Source organism: Ovis canadensis, chromosome 4, assembly GCF_042477335.2.
Source record: "Ovis canadensis isolate MfBH-ARS-UI-01 breed Bighorn chromosome 4, ARS-UI_OviCan_v2, whole genome shotgun sequence".
In the NCBI taxonomy this organism is placed as follows: domain Eukaryota; kingdom Metazoa; phylum Chordata; class Mammalia; order Artiodactyla; family Bovidae; genus Ovis; species Ovis canadensis.
The window spans coordinates 106,708,495-106,727,234 of NC_091248.1; the positions used below are offsets into that span (position 1 = coordinate 106,708,495).

Here is an 18,740-nt window from a genome sequence, read left to right on the forward strand (position 1 = left end):
ACATCATATTAATTCTAACTCTTCTGTGCTAAGAGACAAGCCTCTGAAGAGACTGTAGCATAGTTTATATTCAAAAATAGTGTCCACATCTTTTAATAAAATATGATTAAGTTGTTTAGTTAAGACAAAGTGAAAGTGAAGTCTCTCAGTCCAGCCTGACTCTTTGTGACCCCATGGACTATAGCCTACCAGGCTCCTCTATCCATGGGAATATCCAGGCAAGAGTACTGGAGTGGGTTGCCATTTTTCTCCAGGGGGATCTTCCCAACCCAGGGATCGAACCCAGGTGTCCCACACTGCAGGCAGATGTTTTACCATCAGACCCAGCCCATCAGGGAAGCCCAAAGAGAAGCTTTCCTTTTCTCCCTTAATATACTGATATATTGGTGAATGACCCTTTTAAGTTGCAGCAACAACAGTTTTTAAATAGTATATTGTATGCTTTATTGTTGATTCACACATGAACTCAGTTTCTTTGGGATGAGTGTTAAACCACAATATCATTCCCAACACTGCAAGCAAATCTGTAATTCCTGTCACACCTGCTGAATTCCAAGACCAGTATGAAGGGAATTTCTAACTGATCATCCATCCTTAATATAAGAAAACTTCAAAATTGTTCTCTTAAAACCACTACCTACAAGGGTTGGTTAAAAAAAAAATTACTAAATTAATTATGAACACTGCAACATGCTACAATATATTTATAAGCAGAATGAAATTATTTTAGTGCCTATCTGGTGAAACATTTGTTTAGTCTAACACATATTTACTGAACACCTATTAAATACCAGGGATAATATTATTCACTGAAGACACTAAAGTGAAGGATATGATCTACGCCCTTGAGAAATTCCCAAACCAATATGAATGGCTGCTCTCCTAGCAACACAGCCTCAGGTGAGATGCTTTGAAGATGAATGTAAAAGCAAATAAAATAAAGCTACATTTTTCTTATCTATCCCCAAAATATGCAATCTGATTTTAAATTTCCTACAATGGCTATGTATCAACTAAAAGCAAAAAATTCCATCATATAATACAGCAGATATATACCTCTGGTAAGTCATACTTTCATCCCAAGCTTTTGCTTACAGAATCAGGACTTAGGCATCACCATCCAGTCACAGTTTACATTAACTGAAAGAAATGTCACTTTAGCAGTAAAAAAAAAACAAACAAAATCTCTAAGAAACTAAAGACCAAACAAATTTAGTTAGATAACAATAGCGAAAATCACACAAAGCCGATTCTCACTTTTCACTATAATTTACTTCTCCCTAAGTTGGAGAAGACTCTTAAGAGTCCCTTGGACTGCAAGGAGATCCAACGAGTCCATTCTGAAGATCAGCCCTGGGATTTCTTTGGAAGGAATGATGCTAAAGCTGAAACTCCAGTACTTTGGCCACCTCATGGGAAGAGTTGACCCACTGGAAAAGACTCTGATGCTGGGAGGGATTGGGGGCAGGAGGAGAAGGGGGCAACAGAGGATGAGATGGCTGGATGGCATCACTGACTCGATGGATGTAAATCTGAGTGCACTCCGGGAGTTGGTGATGGATAGGGAGGCCTGGCATGCTGTGATTCATGGGGTCGCAAAGAGTCGGACACGACTGAGCGACTGAACTGAACTGAAAATTAACAGAGAGAGGAATGGATTTGGAGTTTGGGACTAGCAGATACAAACTATTATATATAGAATAGATAAACAAGATCCTATTGTATAGCACAGGGAATTATATTCAATATCCTATAATAAATCAAACTGGAAAGGAATATGATAAAGAATATAGATACACACATATATAACTGAATCACTTTGCTGTATACCAGAAACTAACACAACAATGTCAATCAACTATATTTCAACTTCAATTTTTTTTTAAGTTAACAGAAAGGAGGGAAAATTGGAAGACAAAAAGTCACCAACATGATCCTAGAAGGACTGACAGAACTACAGAAAAACTCAAGCAAGGGGCAGGGCACAGTCCAGGTAGTACCTGAATCCTGGCTTCAGAGCTAAGAGCCTATCTCAAGTCACCCAAGCATTAGAGATTTCAGAGTAGGAAAGCTGTAGGTAGGTGCAAAACAGGTAGCCTTCTAAAAAATATGGGATATTTATATATGGACAGATGTCAAACAACAGTAGAATGTACTGTTTAAAGCCAAAGATACCTAAATACCCAGTCAGCTACCATTTGTATCAGGAAGAAAGTTAAGGGATATATGTTCATATATGGGTAGAGACTCTCTGGAAGAAGACACAAACCATGTATTAGTACTATCTGAGCAAAGACACTTATTTCTATATTTCTGTATATCCTTTTATACCTCTGTATTATTATTTTTAAGCCACGGGTATATTAAATACTCCCAGGTGGCTCAGTTGAGTCTACCTGCAATGCAGGAGACACTGGTTCAATTTTTGGATTGGAAGATCCCCTGAAAAAGGAAATGGCAACCCACTCCAGTATTCTTGCCTGGGAAATTCTATGTACAGAGCCTGACGGGCTGTAGTCCATAGGGTTGCAAAGAGTTGGACATGACTGAAGCCACTTAGCATGCACACACACATGTATCATGTAGTCCAAAAAGAAAAGTCTATTCAGATTAATTTTTAAGTCAAGCAGATAAAAGTAGAGATTAGAAGTCAAGAAGTATTTGTAATTTAAAGTGAGGGAAATAGTCCAAAGCTTAAGTTGAAGTAGGAAGCAAAGAAAATGAGTCAAAACTGGTCAAGCAGTCAGTACAACCAGTCAGTACAGCACACATGAGGCTGGTGGACCAAAAAAGTTAAGTCAACTCCTTCCTCAGCCTTTTATGAACGTCCAGCTTAGGTAGGAATTAAAACCAGGTCATAGAGAGCCCCGTATAGGCAGAAGACCATAAATTCCTTAAACAGAGCTGATACAGGAGTTGAAGACAACTATCTGAGCTTGAAGATAAAGAGATATCCTAACACATCATTACTGCACAACCTGGCTGAGCTTCTGAATGTTAACAAGAGGAAAAGCATGACTTCAAAGTTCTATCTTCAAATACCTGTCAGATACAAAACACCACTATAGCTCTTTAAATGAAATGTGTATGACCAAGCCATAATGGAAACAGCCTAGAAAGAGATTAGTTACTGAGGGGCTGCTTGGGAGAAACTTAGAAGTCTCAGAATGAGAAGGTATCTTAGACCCTGTCATGTGGTCCAAACTTCCATCTCATCCTCCCAAGGTTTCAGTCAGCAGAGGCTTAAATACCTCTCTGCTAAAGAAGAGCTACCTTAGGAGACTTGAGATTATCCAGATAGGTAAGAGATTACTATCCTCAGGAAATCAGAATTACTTAGCTATGAGATACACTAGTAAAGTAAAACAATTCTTTTTTAATCCAAAATTAGTTTCTTTGTACCATTTAGCATATTTCTAAACCATCTCTAATTAAATAATTGAGTACTTAGAATTTATATTTTTCAAAATTTGGTAAAAAAAAAAAAACTCAGAAGGCAAATTTGCCAGAGACATTTTAGAAAGAGCACATTATCCATTTCACAATCCCTTCCTTAATCTTAGTAAAGAAATGGCAAACACAGAAAACCAATACAATCACAGTGCAGTGAGAAAACAAATAATTTCAGTTTTAAATATTCACCTTCCAAGGTTAAAAAAATATATAGATTTTGGGTACAAGATCTTGTTGAAAAGGAATTTTTTTCAAGATAAAAGCACAAATAAATGAAACAATTCTAACTTCTTAATCAAATAACATTGTAATAAACTGAAATACTAAAATTTCAAATTGCAAATTTTTAAAAAAGAAACCTAAGGCAAAGAATATAACTAAGTGTGAAGTTATTATCTTCATTTCCACGATATGAGAAAGAAAAAGAATTTTTATCTCTGTACTAAAAGTAGCTAACAGAAACTCTTACTGCAATTAAAAACTAACCATTTTTCTGTTATGCCAGAAACATACTTAAATGTTGCCTCTAATTAGTAAAATTTTAACTGTATTTACCATAGGAGAATTTGACCTATTAGTTATTTCTGTTAACCAAGGGCAATTATCACAAGTAAAAAGCAATAAAAAAACACAATAAAATATGTTATACCACCGTCCAGCATGAGCACAGGTATTTGTTATAGCATACATGAAATACTGATATAAATACATAAAAGCAACGCCATGAGGATTATAGATGAAAAGTGTTAAGAAATGACTCTCAAGAGTCAGAAATTAACTTAAAGGAATAATCTGTTTTTTAGAATCCTAAAATAAATCAAATGTATACTATTTCCCTTTAAAAAGATTTAAAAACAAGCACCTTAAAAAATTTCTCATCAATACAAGTGGTTTCATACAAATTCTCTAAATCTCAAAATTTTTTTCATTAAGATACAGTAACCTTTAAAATAATAACAAAAGGTATTCTAATCCTTAAACTTAGGATGTCCATCACTTAGGTGTCCTAAGTGGTGATGGACACCACTTAGGTGTCCATCAGTCATGTGCGTTTGCTAGTTCATACTTGATTTAATACCCTACAATGTCAAAGAAGCCAAATCCACAAGTGGTAGACAAGTGGATATAAGAATCACAACAACCTACTGACAGGACTTCTAATAGTTCTCAACATTTATACTTAGTGAGCAATACCCATTTTAGAGCGCTGGATTGTAACTGCACAAATATACTTATTATATATCCATTATTATAGTAATATAATGGAAAGAAAAGCTAAACAAATATATCTGAAGATATCAGGGCTAGAATAAGTCTTTTTTTCTATCACATGCTCTACTTAAGATACTGAAACTCCAGGGTTAGGTAGGAGATGGTGAGTTACATAAACAGAGATGATAAAGTAATTAATCTAGAACAAGAGACATCTCAGACATTCCGAGTAAATAATCTACCCTGCCAAAGCTCATAAAGACCTTGTATAATTTAGTACTGTCTTCTGAGAGTTTATAAAGACCATGCCAAAAACTAACAATGAATCTTTAAGAGACACTTTACCAGCAAATATACCATATATTTCTTCAAATCATTCTAAACACTTTTAAAATTAGTATATAATAATATAATACTGAAAAATAATTTCTAATCAAGCAATATTTACTCATCCACTTTTTAAAAATGACAATCAAAAGTATATTATAAAGAAAATCAATGTATATATTTCATTTTTAAAAAATTATTTCTAAGGATTTCTAGGTAATTTTAAGGTACTATGTGAAGATTGAAAATACATCCTAAAACATTCATACCTGATCGAAAGCACTCAATTATTTGCTGAATACCAGATTTGGATGTCTGTAGTGGTTGCTGTAACAAAGGAGCATCTCCAGGTTCCAGGATATAAACTACATGGAAGACAAATACCCACCCCAATCCCCACAAAAAAGGGTTATTTAAATCATTTACTATTGAAGTAAAACAATGGTTTGCTATAATCATGTTAAATGACAATCACACTTTTTTGTATGTATTTCACCATTAGCTTTTTAAGGCAAAATAAAATAATGGTACACATATAACTACAATTTTTCTCAATTCAAGGTAAAACTAAGGCTGCTGAGGCTATGCATTAAGTTCAACTGCAAAGATCTTACTATTTTGGTGTTATTTAGTACATATTAGTCGTATTTGCTTTTTTTATTCCCCTTGAAGAGGATCTACTACATTTAACCAAAATTCTAGGGCAATAATAGCCTAGCCACCCCTCATAAACCATTCCAAAACTCTCCAGACAATCTAGTACAGCTCTCTGGCAATTATGAGAGCAAAACTCAAGAACCACTGCCTAAGGAAAGAACTGGTCAAGTGCACAATGACAGATGTATAAGAATGTTCACTACAGCACTCTGCAGCACTATAAATAATTGAGAAAAATTTCAAACAACTTAGAAGTCTCTCAAAAGGAACCAGACTAAATAAACTATGAAATATCCATACAACAGAACCTCTCACGGCTGTTACACAGCATGAGCTAGACCTACATGTGCTGACAACAAAGGATGTCAATAATACATTGTTAAGCAACACAAGCAGGTTATAAAATATGATCTCAATTATACTAATATATATTTCAATAGCTACAGAAATAAATTTAATATATATGTGTTTATGTATAAATGCTAATATAAACACAAAAAGTCTGGTGGGACAGTGGGATACCAACAAAACTTAACAAAGGTTCTTTCTGTTGGGTCAGGTTTATAGAGGTGAAAAACTTTCTGCCTCACACTTCACTAGCCCAGGCTTTTGGAAGTATGCATTTTAGAAAGAACGCATTTCTTATAATAAGTAAAAATAATATTCCCATTGTAAATATACAGAGGTCTACATCATCCCTGCTTGCCAACACCCCCAGATTATTAGCATAAATATATAATAAAAAAGGCTGTAGTAATAAGAAACAAGGTAACTGAAAAAGAAAACTGAGTTTTCCATTAGCCATCAGGTAGAGACAGTTGTGGTGGAGAAAAAGCAGTCATTTTAATCACCTCTTTTTTCAGTATGTTATGTTTTACCATTTTAACCCAGATGATGTTTTACCATCATCTGCTCAGTGTTGAGAAGATAAGGAGGGTTACTTCAGTAATGGGTGCTGCTACTGCTTCAGAGCCTGGGCCTGGAAAGCTCTCAACTGTCTGATAAGGGGGATAAAGCCTGCCGTGCTATGTGTATAGACACAACCTTAAGAGTCTCTTCTAGGCTTCAACTCTTAAGTTCAGTGTATACAAACAGGAAAAACTATGTCTCAGGAACAAATCATTCCATTAACCAAAATTTTCCCAATTTTGAGACACTTTAGGGGTATTTTAAAAAACATACACACAAATACAACTCATTTTGAGAACATGTAACATTGGCACTAACTGCAGTAGTTAAGAAAACATTCCAGACCTGGACTGACTATGCTGAAATTCTTTTTTTGCCATTTACTAGATACAGCTAGGGCAAATTACACTCTCTATTTCTCTATTCTCATCTCCAAAATGTGAATATTAAAAGTACCTAAATCATAGAGTTGTGTGAGGATTAGATTAGCTAATGCAGGTTCCTGGTTAAATCGGAGCCTGGAATACAGTAGAGACTCAATAAATGTTTTATCACCATTATCATCATCTACAAGTCAACTGCTTTCCTGACACCAAAAATGAAAAATCTCTTCCAAAATCTAAGAGAAGTAGAATTCAACCCCTCAGAGAAACAGCAGCAAACGTTTGTAAACAGAGTGATGATACCACTTATTTGGATTAGATGGATCTCTTTCTAGTATCTGTACATTCTACCAACCAATAACTGATTACAAAAACTAATAAAAGATAGGGTGGAAATTATACAATTTTAAAAAGTCCCAAGGTCTGACTCTCCAACTGGCAAAAATTCTATAAAGCAAGAATGAAAAAAGAGTAACAAATAAGGGAGAAATATGATAAAAAAAAAATGGAAACTTCTCTTCAGCACCCCCTTTCCTCATTTAGGTACAGGCTCCAGAAACCTTCCACTAATTTCCACTTCCACATGACAACATCATTTTAAAGCTAGAGCAAAATTTTGTTACCCATCACCATCACTGGTACCACCAGAATACATACACATCCTGAGACACCATTCAAAATAACCCCAGGGTTAGTTTTGTTATGAGTGGAATATCCACCTGGTATACACATCTGTATAGGTCCCATATCTTTCTTCATTTGAAAACATATTCTCAATCCTAAAAAAACTTTTTATGTCAATATTTTATAAAATTTCTTCTTGCATATCCTATTATCCCTCCCAAGACCAGGTCACATAACCATTAAGGAAAAAAACAGCACCTCCCTCCAGCCAAAAACCCTAAAGTCTCAGAGGTTAACATCTTTCTTTACATCCTTCCAAGAACACACCTCCCAGAATCACCTACTTGCGTTAACAGTCTCTCCTCCCTTAAAACAAGCCTCTCAAGATATTCTTCAACCTAAGATGTCTGAGATTTGCTTACAAATAGTGGTGAGCAGGGGAGCAGTTGGAAGATAGAGAAGGAACTGTGGTGAGGGGAGAATACAGATCAAAAGTAATTGTCCACATACTCACATACTGATAACCGATGGACCTGTGTGTTGGTTACGTAAGGTTCCAATAGCATTCTACCTTTGAATGTTTGAAAATTTTTCTAACAAAAAAACTTTCTTAAAACATAACTAAGAATATACTTTACATACGAGCTTATAACACCACCACTCACTACAAATTGATCCAGCCTATCAAGACCTCCCCAGAAATACATTGCTCTCTCTCATTCAGGAACTCACCTACTATTCATAATTCAAACGGAGGACAGATCTCTCAGCAGAGTTCATTAAAAGAACTTCATAAACATAATGTCATCTTCTTCCCTCCATCTGAGGGCAACCTCTTTTTAAAACTACCATTTCTATTCCTCTCAATACTGGAAACATCCTCTCACTTGGTCCTTTATCTTCCTGTGAAATAATGACAATTAAAACTACCTCATAAGTTACACTTCTACCTTTCCAATGAACTAAACCCTCAGAAAGTGTTTACTTCTAACTAAAAAAGCAAAGAAATACCAACCACTTTTGACCTAACAGTCTGAAAAATAAACTGCATGGGAAAAGTTTCTGGCAAAATAAAGCTGAATTTTTAAAATTAAAGCAACTTATCTGACTTTGTGTTAATGAGGGAGGAAAAGAAGCACAAGTTTCAACACAAATTTAAAAGTTCATCTCTGGAAAATATCTTCAAAGTATCTAGAAAACTTTATCAGAATATACTAAATAAGGTATAGTCACAAATTACCTTATCTGTGTACTTATTTACATCCATCCCTTTCCACTCAAAGGTTCCATGAAGGAGCAAAATTATCTGTTGTGTTCACCACTTATATCCACATTGCCTTGAACAGTGCCTAGCACCTAACTGGTACTCAATAAAGACTTGTCAAAGAACTAAATGAATGACAAAATACATCTCTACCTAAGCAACAAGCTTTAATATGATTTAAATTAACTAATTCAACTTAAAGACTTCTCAGAAAAATATGGAATAAAAAGACAGTGGAAGAGACTGTCTTCCAGTGGAAAAAAAAAAGAGTGGAAGTATAAGAAACCATTCACAGTTTTCTACTTCAAAACTAGTAAAATCCATTCAACAATTGGTAAAATATAAGGGATATATATTCACTTCAAATACACAAAATGTGCAGTAGAAAGGATGATGAAAGGTAGGCAAATCAGGGAGCAAGTGAATAAACACTGGATTGCACTCTGGGATTGCCTGTTTTATTAGCAGAGGTTATTATTTTCAGCAAATTAGTGGGGACAGGGTCATAGTACAAATTTTATTCTAACATGTACCAAAGTTTCCAGACAATAGAAGTTCTTCCCCTTTAACACCACCATTTTTTTCCCCATTAATCAAAATGTACTCTAGATTAATTTCACTGTGACAAAACCAAGTACACTGGGTGCAGTTAAAATACCCCAACAAGAAACAAGCAAAAGTACTAAAAAGTCCTAGAACTTTTACATCAAAAATAATGCTCAACAACTGCCTTTGAACTTAACAGAAAAGCCTTTTGTTGGTTTAGTGACAGTGTATATTCAAGGATTCTCTTTTAAGCTGTACCTCTAAATGTTTCTAATAATGCACAAACCTCTAACAAGCAGAAAAACTATCACTAGTTTATACATCACATTTTATTAGTGTTCTAATACTCCTTGTGAGATTCCAAAAAATACCTTTTTAGTTTCATAAAGTCAACTAAAAAACATCCCTCTGAACAATATCCTAAAAATATTTATCTTAAATAATCAGATTTTGCAATCCTGTGTTCTGTCCAAGATCTTTAAGAGGTCGCACTTAATACCTCATTCTCCCAACAAGTTGACTTCCACAAACTTTCCTTAGCCGAAACTAAACTCATTCTTAGGTTTAAGCATTATGCTCTTTTTCAATACTATTTAAGCAGAAAAAATTTCTAGTTTTTAAAAGTTTAAATGAAACAGCTTTCATAAAAATAAATGGTAGTATTCTAATACTACCTAGTTTTTCCTTTCGCTTCAGTTTTAACCATTCACAGAGCATGAGGGTATACTACTAGCTACAAGCTGCCTTGAAAGGGAAGGAAAACGGATTGAGTAATCGATCTTGTGGAAAAGATTTAAGGTGACACCAGCAGTACCTTTTTGAAGGCATCAAGCAAGGGAGATCTCTTGTTTGTACAAGCTTTTAGCTTCATAACTGGTTTTATGCTAGGGGAAATTATAGCCTGCTTAGTTAGGAATGACTTCTTGGGCAGGAAGAAAAGAAAACAGAGAGCAGAGTGGCTCTGATGGAGACCAAAGCAACTGGAGAAGAAAGGGGTATACCTGGTTCACAGCATCCGTGATGATGGTGGTCAGTCTGACAGTACTTGTCCCTTAAAGGCATTTTCAGTGGGCGCGACCTACTTTCCTTTCACTGTAAGAAGCTCTTCATTGCGGCTTGGCTGTTGAAAGAAGCACAAACCCGTCACTCACCCTGAACTTCCTGGGGGGGCTCTCGCTGCATTTTCCAGAAACGTTCCCATCACCCACCCTCCGCTTCCCCTCCAGCGCCCTGCACCTTCCTCTCCAACTGAAAAATAAAAACGCACGAAGGCTTCACCAGCCCGAACTCCCGCACAGGTTCATCGCCCTACCCGGAAACGCAGCCCCGGGCGCGCAGCGCAGGGCGAGGGCCTGGCCGGCTGCGCGGGCGGCGGCGACGGCCTCGCCTTCCCGTGCGGGCGCGCGCGGAGATGGAGGCGCGGAGCGCAGCGGGCACGGCCAGCGCCGGGGCCCGCGGGGCGGGGGGCGCGGCGGCAGCCGAAGGGTAGCTCCCGCCAGCGGCCGGCCCACACCGGCCCTCCCGCTAGGCACGTGCGCAGGGGTCTCCCAGGCAGAGCCCCGGTCCCCCAAACCAAGTGCGCCCAACTTACTGAACTCCTGGGGCGGGCCGGCGGGCGGGCGGAAGGAAGGAAAGCAGGCCGGGCGGCCGCGGGGACAGCCTGGCGTGGGAGGCGGCTTCGGGCCCCACCTGGCGCAGCCTCGGCGGACCGCGCGAAGGGACCGGGGTTCGGGCCCGACGCGCTCCCAAAGAGTCCCCGCCGACGCTGACGCGGAAGCGCCACAGCTCACCACGTCCCTCCGCGGCCCGAGGCGACGCGGCGGCTCACGGCGTCCCTCCGCGCTGTGGAACTGGGCGGGCGGGCAGCGCGCGGGCGCAGGCAGTTGACAGGAGGAACCGCCCCGCAGCCGCTGCTGCCGCCACCGAAGGAGCTGGAACCGAAGAGGGCAGGACCTGAGGCGCCCCTCGCCCGGGCAACGGCTGCCGCTGGAGCCCGGCTCCCCCCCCAGCGTCGCTCCACCTGCAACGGTCCCTCAGGCTTTTGGAGAGGGGCGCGAAAGGATGGGGGTTTCCCCCCACCTTGGGCCCTTTCTGGTAGTAGTAGTTGTTTCAGGAAACTTTATTAAGTCAGTCTCTCGCTTTCTCGGTCTCCCCCTCCCCGAAGAGCCTGAGCTACCGCCGCGGAGCGAGTAGGAAGGGGGAAGCAGAGACTCTCCGGCAGCGACAGGGAGCGAGTGACTGACCCCGGACGGAGATGGGGCGAGGGCAGGAAGTGACAAGCTCTCGGAGTGGGTGGGGGGAGTGTGGCCGGCACGCCCGGGAGCGTCACGCGCATGCGCCCGGCCCGGCGCCCCCGCCGGTGGGGAGGCGACGCGCGGCGGCTAGGCAGGGAGAGGGAGACCGGGCTGGTGGCGCGGGGCCGACAGCCGGGTGTCTTCGACCCGCGGCTCTCGCAAGCGTCCCCGGCGGACGGGGGGCCGAAGTCCTGGGCTTCGCGGGCCAAGAGGTGCGAGGCCACTGGTGCGGTGGTTGGGGCCGGGAGACGGGCTGCTGGGTAACCAAACTGTTGCTATCGCTTTGGAACCGAAACCGGGAGGCTTGGAAAAGCAGGGGAGAGAACTGTAGGAAGAGGCTTGGCAAATGCGTAAGCCGTAAATCGTGGTGATTCCGAAAAAGTTGTCAGCGCATTTATAAAGGGTACAAGTGAAACTTTTTTTTTTCTCTAACCCAGCAATTTCTGAAGTGTTCTTCTCAGAGCTTTATCAGGTCTTTGGGAGGAAAACAGTCTAGTCCGTGGAAGATAGGTATTGATCGCAGCTGCGCTTGGCGTCTGGCATCTGAAAGCGAAGTTGGGTCACGTGGGCAGTACTCACTTTTTCTTCTCTTCGGCGCTTATCCTGCTTGGAAAACCCCCCAGGATCGCAGTGGTCTGTCAAATTCTGCAACCCCGTGTGCCGGTGCTCGAGGGTGGGAGAGCCGCTTCCCCCGCCTTCTCCCCGGCTCCAGAAGCAAAAATGAAAATTTTAAGAAAGAAAAAGTCCACTTAAAAAATCTCCACCCGCCCTCCCCCACGATCCACTGAAAACTTTCATGATTAAGTTGCCGGTTTTCGGATCCGTGAAAACGTTTAGTAGACAGGCTCTGTATGTATTTTGGAAGAACAAACGAGTGACTGAAATCTATTTTCAAAATTCAGAGTTTGTATTAGGTCCAGTAATAAATGTTACTGTAAATACACTGAATGGAGTATTTGCATAGATCTGAGTGATTTTAGCAGCCAAATAATAGGGGTGACAGGAAAATGATACAAAAATTATCTTTTTAAAAAGGAATTCCACCTGTTCATTCTGCACACTTAACTGGTCAGCATAGTATATTTGATCATTTTTGTCTGTCCCATTGTTAAGCAACACAAAACAAACTAAAATGAAATGGATCTAGGTGGTCAGGGGGGCGGTCCAAGAGGGGATGTGTGGGCATGTATATATATATACACACACATATAGCTGATTCACTTTGTTATATGGCAGAAGCTAACAACATTGTAAAGCAACTATTGTCCCAATTAAAAATGAAATGCCACAATTTCTAAAAGTAAAGTAAGCTGCATCCACATGATAGTGTTTGTCATACAACCAGTAAAATATTTTTCTTATATTTTCATGCTAAGTCTCTTCAGTCCTGTCCAATTCTTTGCAACCCAAGGGACTGTATCCCACAAGGCTCCTCTGTCCATGGGATTCTCTAGGCAAGAATACTGGAGTGGGTTGCCATGCCCTCCTCCAATCTTCCTGACCCAGGAAGGGAATCTGCATCTCCTGCAGCTCCAGGCACTGCAGGTGATTCTTTTACCACTGAGCCACAGAGGAATATGCTTATGCAAAACAATAGAAAAAAAATTTTAATGTGACCCTTAACAGTGGAATTTTTATTTTAACACTGGAGATCCTTGGTAAAATTTGAGGTGAAATATTTTTAAGTTTTGGGAGATCTTCTACTTGAATAAGCAAATTTATCATGGGCTTAAAAATGAATATACAATTTTAAATTTTCATGAACATGAAAAAGCATTACTTCAGATAAGTGAAAGTTACAAGTGTTTGCTGACCAGATGTGAATTAAAGATGTTTATATTTCAAAGTGGTCATCACTAGAGAGTCCTCAAAATTGTATGCTAATAGAATAAGTTTTAAATATTCTGAAAAATTAGAATTATAGACAAAATTGGAATGTGCATATGGGTAAAACAAATATTGAACACACTGAATCATAGAATTTTAAAGATGAAGCCATGGAAATTATCTGGTAACATTCCTTACTTTGTAGATAGAAAACTGAAACCCAGAGAGGTTAACTGTGTTTTCTGAAGGTCACATAGTAGCAGAACTGAGTCTAGAACCTAGATCATTCCCTTTATAAAATAACAATATTAGTATCTGATACGTTTTGAGTAATTAATGTTTTAGGTTCAGGCATGAAGTCATTTAATTATATCAACAATCCAATGAGATTTTGTTATCCTCCATTCTTCAGGGGGAGAAACTGAGGCACAGAATGGTTCAGTTCAGTTGCTCAGTCATGTTGGACTCTTTGACCCCATGGACTGCAGCATGCCAGGCTTCCCTGTCCATCACCAACTCCCTGAGTTTACGCAAACACAATTGTTTACTCAAATGTCCCAGCTGAGTTTATTCAAATGTCCATTGAGTGGGTGATGCTATCCAAACACCTTATCCTCTGTTGTCCCCTTCTCCTCCCACTTTCCAATCTTTCCCAACATCAGTCTTTTCAAATGAGTCACTTCTATCACAATGAGTCAGGTGGTCAAAATGGAGTTTCAGCTTCAGCATCAGTCCTTCCAATGAATATTATCAGGACTGATTTCCTTTAGGACGGACAGGTTGGATCTCCTTGCAGTCCGAGGGACTCTCAAGAGTCTTCTCCAACAACACAGTTCAAAAGCATCAATTCTTCAGCGTTCAACTTTCTTTAGAGTGCCAACTCTCACATCCATACATGACTACTGGAAAATACATAGTTTTGACTAGATGGACCTTTGTTGGCAAAGTAATGTCTCTGCTTTTTAATATGCTGTCTAGGTTGGTCATAGCTTTTCTTCTAAGGAACAAATGTCTTTTAACTTCATGGCTGCAGTCACCATCTGCAGTGATTTTGGAGCCCCCAAAAATAAAGTCTGTCACTGTTTCCATTGATTCTCCATCTGTTTGCCATGAAGTGATGGGACAGGATACCATGATCTTAAGTTTTCTGAATGTTGAGCTTTAAGCCAACTTTTTCACTATCCTCTTTCACTTTCATCAAGAGGCTCTTTAGTTCTTCACCTTCTGCCATAAGGGTGGTATCATCTGCATATCTGAGGTTTTTGATATTTCTGGCAATCTTGATCCAGCTTGTGCTTCATGCAGCCCAGCATTTCACATGATGTACTCTGCATAGAAGTTAAATAAGCAGGGTGACAATATACAGCCTTGATGTACTCCTTACGCAATTTTGGAACCAGTCTGTTGTTCCATGTGCAGTTCTAACTGATGCTTCTTGACCTGCATACAGATTTCTCAGGAGGCAGGTCAGGTGGGGTGGTATTCCCATCTCTTGAAGAATTTTCCACAGTTTGTTGCGATCCACACAGTCAAAGCCTTTGGCATAGTCAATAAAGCAGAAGTAGATGTTTTTCTGGAACTCTCTTGGTTTTCCGATGATCCAATGGATGTTGGCAATTTGATCTCTGGTTCCTCTGCTTTTCTAAATCTGGCTTGAACATCTGGAAGATCACAGTTCACATACTGTTGAAGCCTGGCTTCGAGGATTTTGAGCATTACATTGCTAGCATGTGAAATGAGTGCAATTGTGTGGTAGTTTCAACATTCTTTGGCATTGCCTTTCTTTGGGACTGGAATGAAACTTCCTTTTCCAGAATGGTTAGATAACTCATCAAGGTTACAGCTGAAAGGCAGCTGAAGCAGCATTCTAACCCGAAGGGTGTGGCTCTGAAACTCACGACCTTAGCCGTTGTGTTCTATTGGCTATATTGTGTTGCCTACACTGTACCATACTGCATAGGAACCTGGATGTCAGGTCCATGAATCAAGGCAAATTGGAAGTGGTCAAACAAGAGATGGCAAGAGTGAACGTCGACATTCTAGGAATCAGCGAACTAAAATGGACTGGAATGGGTGAATTTAACTCAGATGACCATTATATCTACTACTGTGGGCAGGAATGCCTCAGAAGAAATGGAGTAGCCATCATGGTCAACAAAAGAGTCCAAAATGCAGTACTTGGATGCAATCTCAAAAACGACACAATGATCTCTGTTCGTCTCCAAGGCAAACCATTCAGTATCACAGTTATCGAAGTCTATGCCCCAACCAGTAACGCTGAAGAAACTGAAGTTGAACGGTTTTATGAAGACCTACAAGACCTTTTAGAACTAACACCCAAAAAAGATGTCCTTTTCATTATAGGGGACTGGAATGCAAAAGTAGGAAGTCAGGAAACACCTGGAGTAACAGGCAAATTTGGCCTTGGAATGCGGAATGAAGCAGGGCAAAGACTAATAGCGTTTTGCCAAGAAAATGCACAGGTCATAGCGAACACCCTCTTCCAACAACACAAGAGAAGACTCTACACATGGACATCACCAGACGGTCAACACCGAAATCAGATTGATTATATTCTTTGCAGCCAAAGATGGAGACGCTGTATACAGTCAACAAAAACAAGACCAGGAGCTGACTGTGGCTCAGATCATGAACTCCTTATTACCAAATTCAGACTCAAATTGAGGAAAGTAGGGAAAACCGCTAGACCATTCAGGTATGACCTAAATCAAATCCCTTACGATTATACAGTGGAAGTGAGAAATAGATTTAAGGGCCTAGATCTGATAGATAGAGTGCCTGATGAACTATGGAATGAGGCTTGTGACATTGTACACAGACAGGGATCAAGACCATCCCCATGGAAAAGAAATGCAAAAAAGCAAAATGGCTGTCTGGGGAGGCCTTACAAATAGCTGTGAAAAGAAGAGAAGCAAAAAGCAAAGGAGAAAAGGAAAGATATAAGCATCTGAATGCAGAGTTCCAAAGAATAGCAAGAAGAGATAAGAAAGCCTTCTTCAGTGATCAATGCAAAAAAACAGAGGAAAAGAACAGAATGGGAAAGACTAGAGATCTCTTCAAGAAAATTAGAGGTACCAAGGGAATACTTCATGCAAAGATGGGCTTGATAAAGGACAGAAATGGCAGGGACCTAACAGAAGCAGAAGATATTAAGAAGAGGTGGCAAGGATACACGAAGAACTGTACAAAAATATCTTCATGACCCAGATAATCATGATGATGTGATCACTAATCTAGAGCCAGACATCTTGGAATGTGAAGTCAAGTGGGCCTTAGAAAGCATCACTACAAACAAAGCTAGTGGAAGTGATGAAATTCCAGTTGAGCTGTTTCAAATCCTGAAAGATGATGCTGTGAAAGTGCTGCACTCATTATGCCAGCAAGTTTGGAAAACTCAGCAGTGGCCACAGGACTGGAAAAGGTCAGTTTCCATTCCAATCCCAAAGAAAGGCAATGCCAAAGAATGCTCAAAGTACCACACAATTGCACTCATCTCACATGCTAGTAAAGTAATGCTCAAAATTCTCCAAGCCAGGCTTCAGCAATACGTGAACCATGAACTCCCTGATGTTCAAGCTGGTTTTAGAAAAGGCAGAGGAACCAGAGATCAAATTGCCAACATCCACTGGATCATGGAAAAAGCAAGAAAGTTCCAGAAAAACATCTATTTCTGCTTTCTTGACTATGCCAAAGCCTTTGACTGTGTGGATCACAATCAACTGTGGAAAATTCTGAAAGAGATGGGAATACCAGACCACCTGACCTGCCTCTTGATAAATCTGTATGCAGGTCAGGAAGCAACAGTTAGAACTGGACATGGAACAACAGACTGGTTCCAAATAGGAAAAGGAGTACGTCAAGGCTGTATATTGTCACCCTGCTTATTTAACTTATATGTAGAGTACATCATGAGAAACGCTGGACTGGAAGAAACACAAGCTGGAATCAAGATTGCCGGGAGAAATATCAATAACCTCAGATATGCAGATGGCACCACCCTTATAGCACAAAGTGAAGAGGAGCTAAAAAGTCTCTTGATGAAAGTGAAAGAGAAGAGTGAAAAAGTTGGCTTAAAGCTCAACATTCAGAAAACGAAGATCATGGCATCTGGTCCCATCACTTCATGGGAAATAGATGGGGAAACAGTAGAAACAGTGTCAGCCTTTATTTGGGGGGGGGCTCCAAAATCACTGCAGATGGTGATTGCAGCCATGAAATTAAAAGACGCTTACTCCTTGGAAGAAAAGTTATGACCAACCTAGATAGTATATTCAAAAGCAGAGACATTACTTTGCCGACTAAGGTCCGTCTAGTCAAGGCTATGGTTTTTCTACTGGTCATGTATGGATGTGAGAGTTGGACTGTGAAGAAGGCTGAGAGCTGAAGAATTGATGCTTTTGAACTGTGGTGTTGGAGAAGACTCTTGAGAGTCCCTTGGACTGCACGGAGATCAATCCTGGGATTTCTTTGGAAGGAATGATGCTAAAGCTGAAGCTCCAGTACTTTGGCCACCTCATGCAAAGAGTTGACTCACTGGAAAAGACTCTGATGCTGGGAGGGATTGGGGGCAGGAGGAGAAGGGGACGACAGAGGATGAGATGGCTGGATGGCATTACTGACTCGATGGACATGAGTCTGAGTGAACTCCGGGAGATGGTGATGGACAGGGAGGCCTGGCGTGCTGCAATTCATGGGGTCGCAAAGAGTCAGACACAGCTGAGCGACTGAACTGAACGCTGTACCATAGCTGTTTTGGATCACATCATATGTGAAAGATGAGTGAGTAGATCCTGTCATTTGTGAGAGGTATTAAAATGTCATGTGTAAGCTCATGAAGTGGGAATGGAATTGCTAGAATCACAATAATTTAATTGAATTTCACAAAAAGACTTTGAACATCACCTAGAATTTCCCCCACCTCTAAAAACACTATGCACAAACCATCACAGAAAAATCATTTGTCTCCCTTTTGTTGTTCACTGCAGCAACCTAGGTGACACATCATTACAGCTTTAAGGAACTTTTTTATACTTTAAGTCTGTAAGTGCATATGTAATGATTAACATATCACCTTCAAGACTGGAGAATACACACACACACACATATATATATACATACACACACACATGCATGCGTATGCACATATATTATTGCAGCACAGCAAACCACCCTAGAATCAGTGCCCTAAAGTCATTTTAGTCCGCCCTTGTCTGGGAGCATGCA

General features: G+C 40.1%; 1 protein-coding gene and 1 long non-coding RNA gene across 3 annotated transcripts in view; one reads left to right on the plus strand and one right to left on the minus strand.

Annotated features, from left to right (window-relative positions):
* The window catches only part of ZNF800 (zinc finger protein 800), a 50,138-nt gene extending 38,496 nt beyond the window's left edge, over nt 1–11,642 (minus strand). For both annotated transcript variants that reach the window (XM_069586929.1, XM_069586930.1), the window contains exons 1-3: nt 10,967–11,642; nt 10,377–10,495; nt 5,262–5,357 (exon numbers count right to left, since the gene is read on the minus strand). In XM_069586929.1, the coding sequence (XP_069443030.1) occupies nt 5,262–5,357; nt 10,377–10,437 (157 nt within the window). In that variant the 5' untranslated portion in view covers nt 10,438–10,495; nt 10,967–11,642. The remainder of the gene's footprint in view (nt 1–5,261; nt 5,358–10,376; nt 10,496–10,966) is intronic.
* An 82-nt stretch (nt 11,643–11,724) lies between these two features.
* Nucleotides 11,725–12,612, plus strand: LOC138438906 (uncharacterized). The gene is made up of 2 exons (XR_011256498.1): nt 11,725–11,881; nt 12,107–12,612. It is a non-coding gene; the product is annotated as an uncharacterized lncRNA (long non-coding RNA).
* The last annotated feature ends 6,128 nt before the right edge of the window (nt 12,613–18,740 follow it).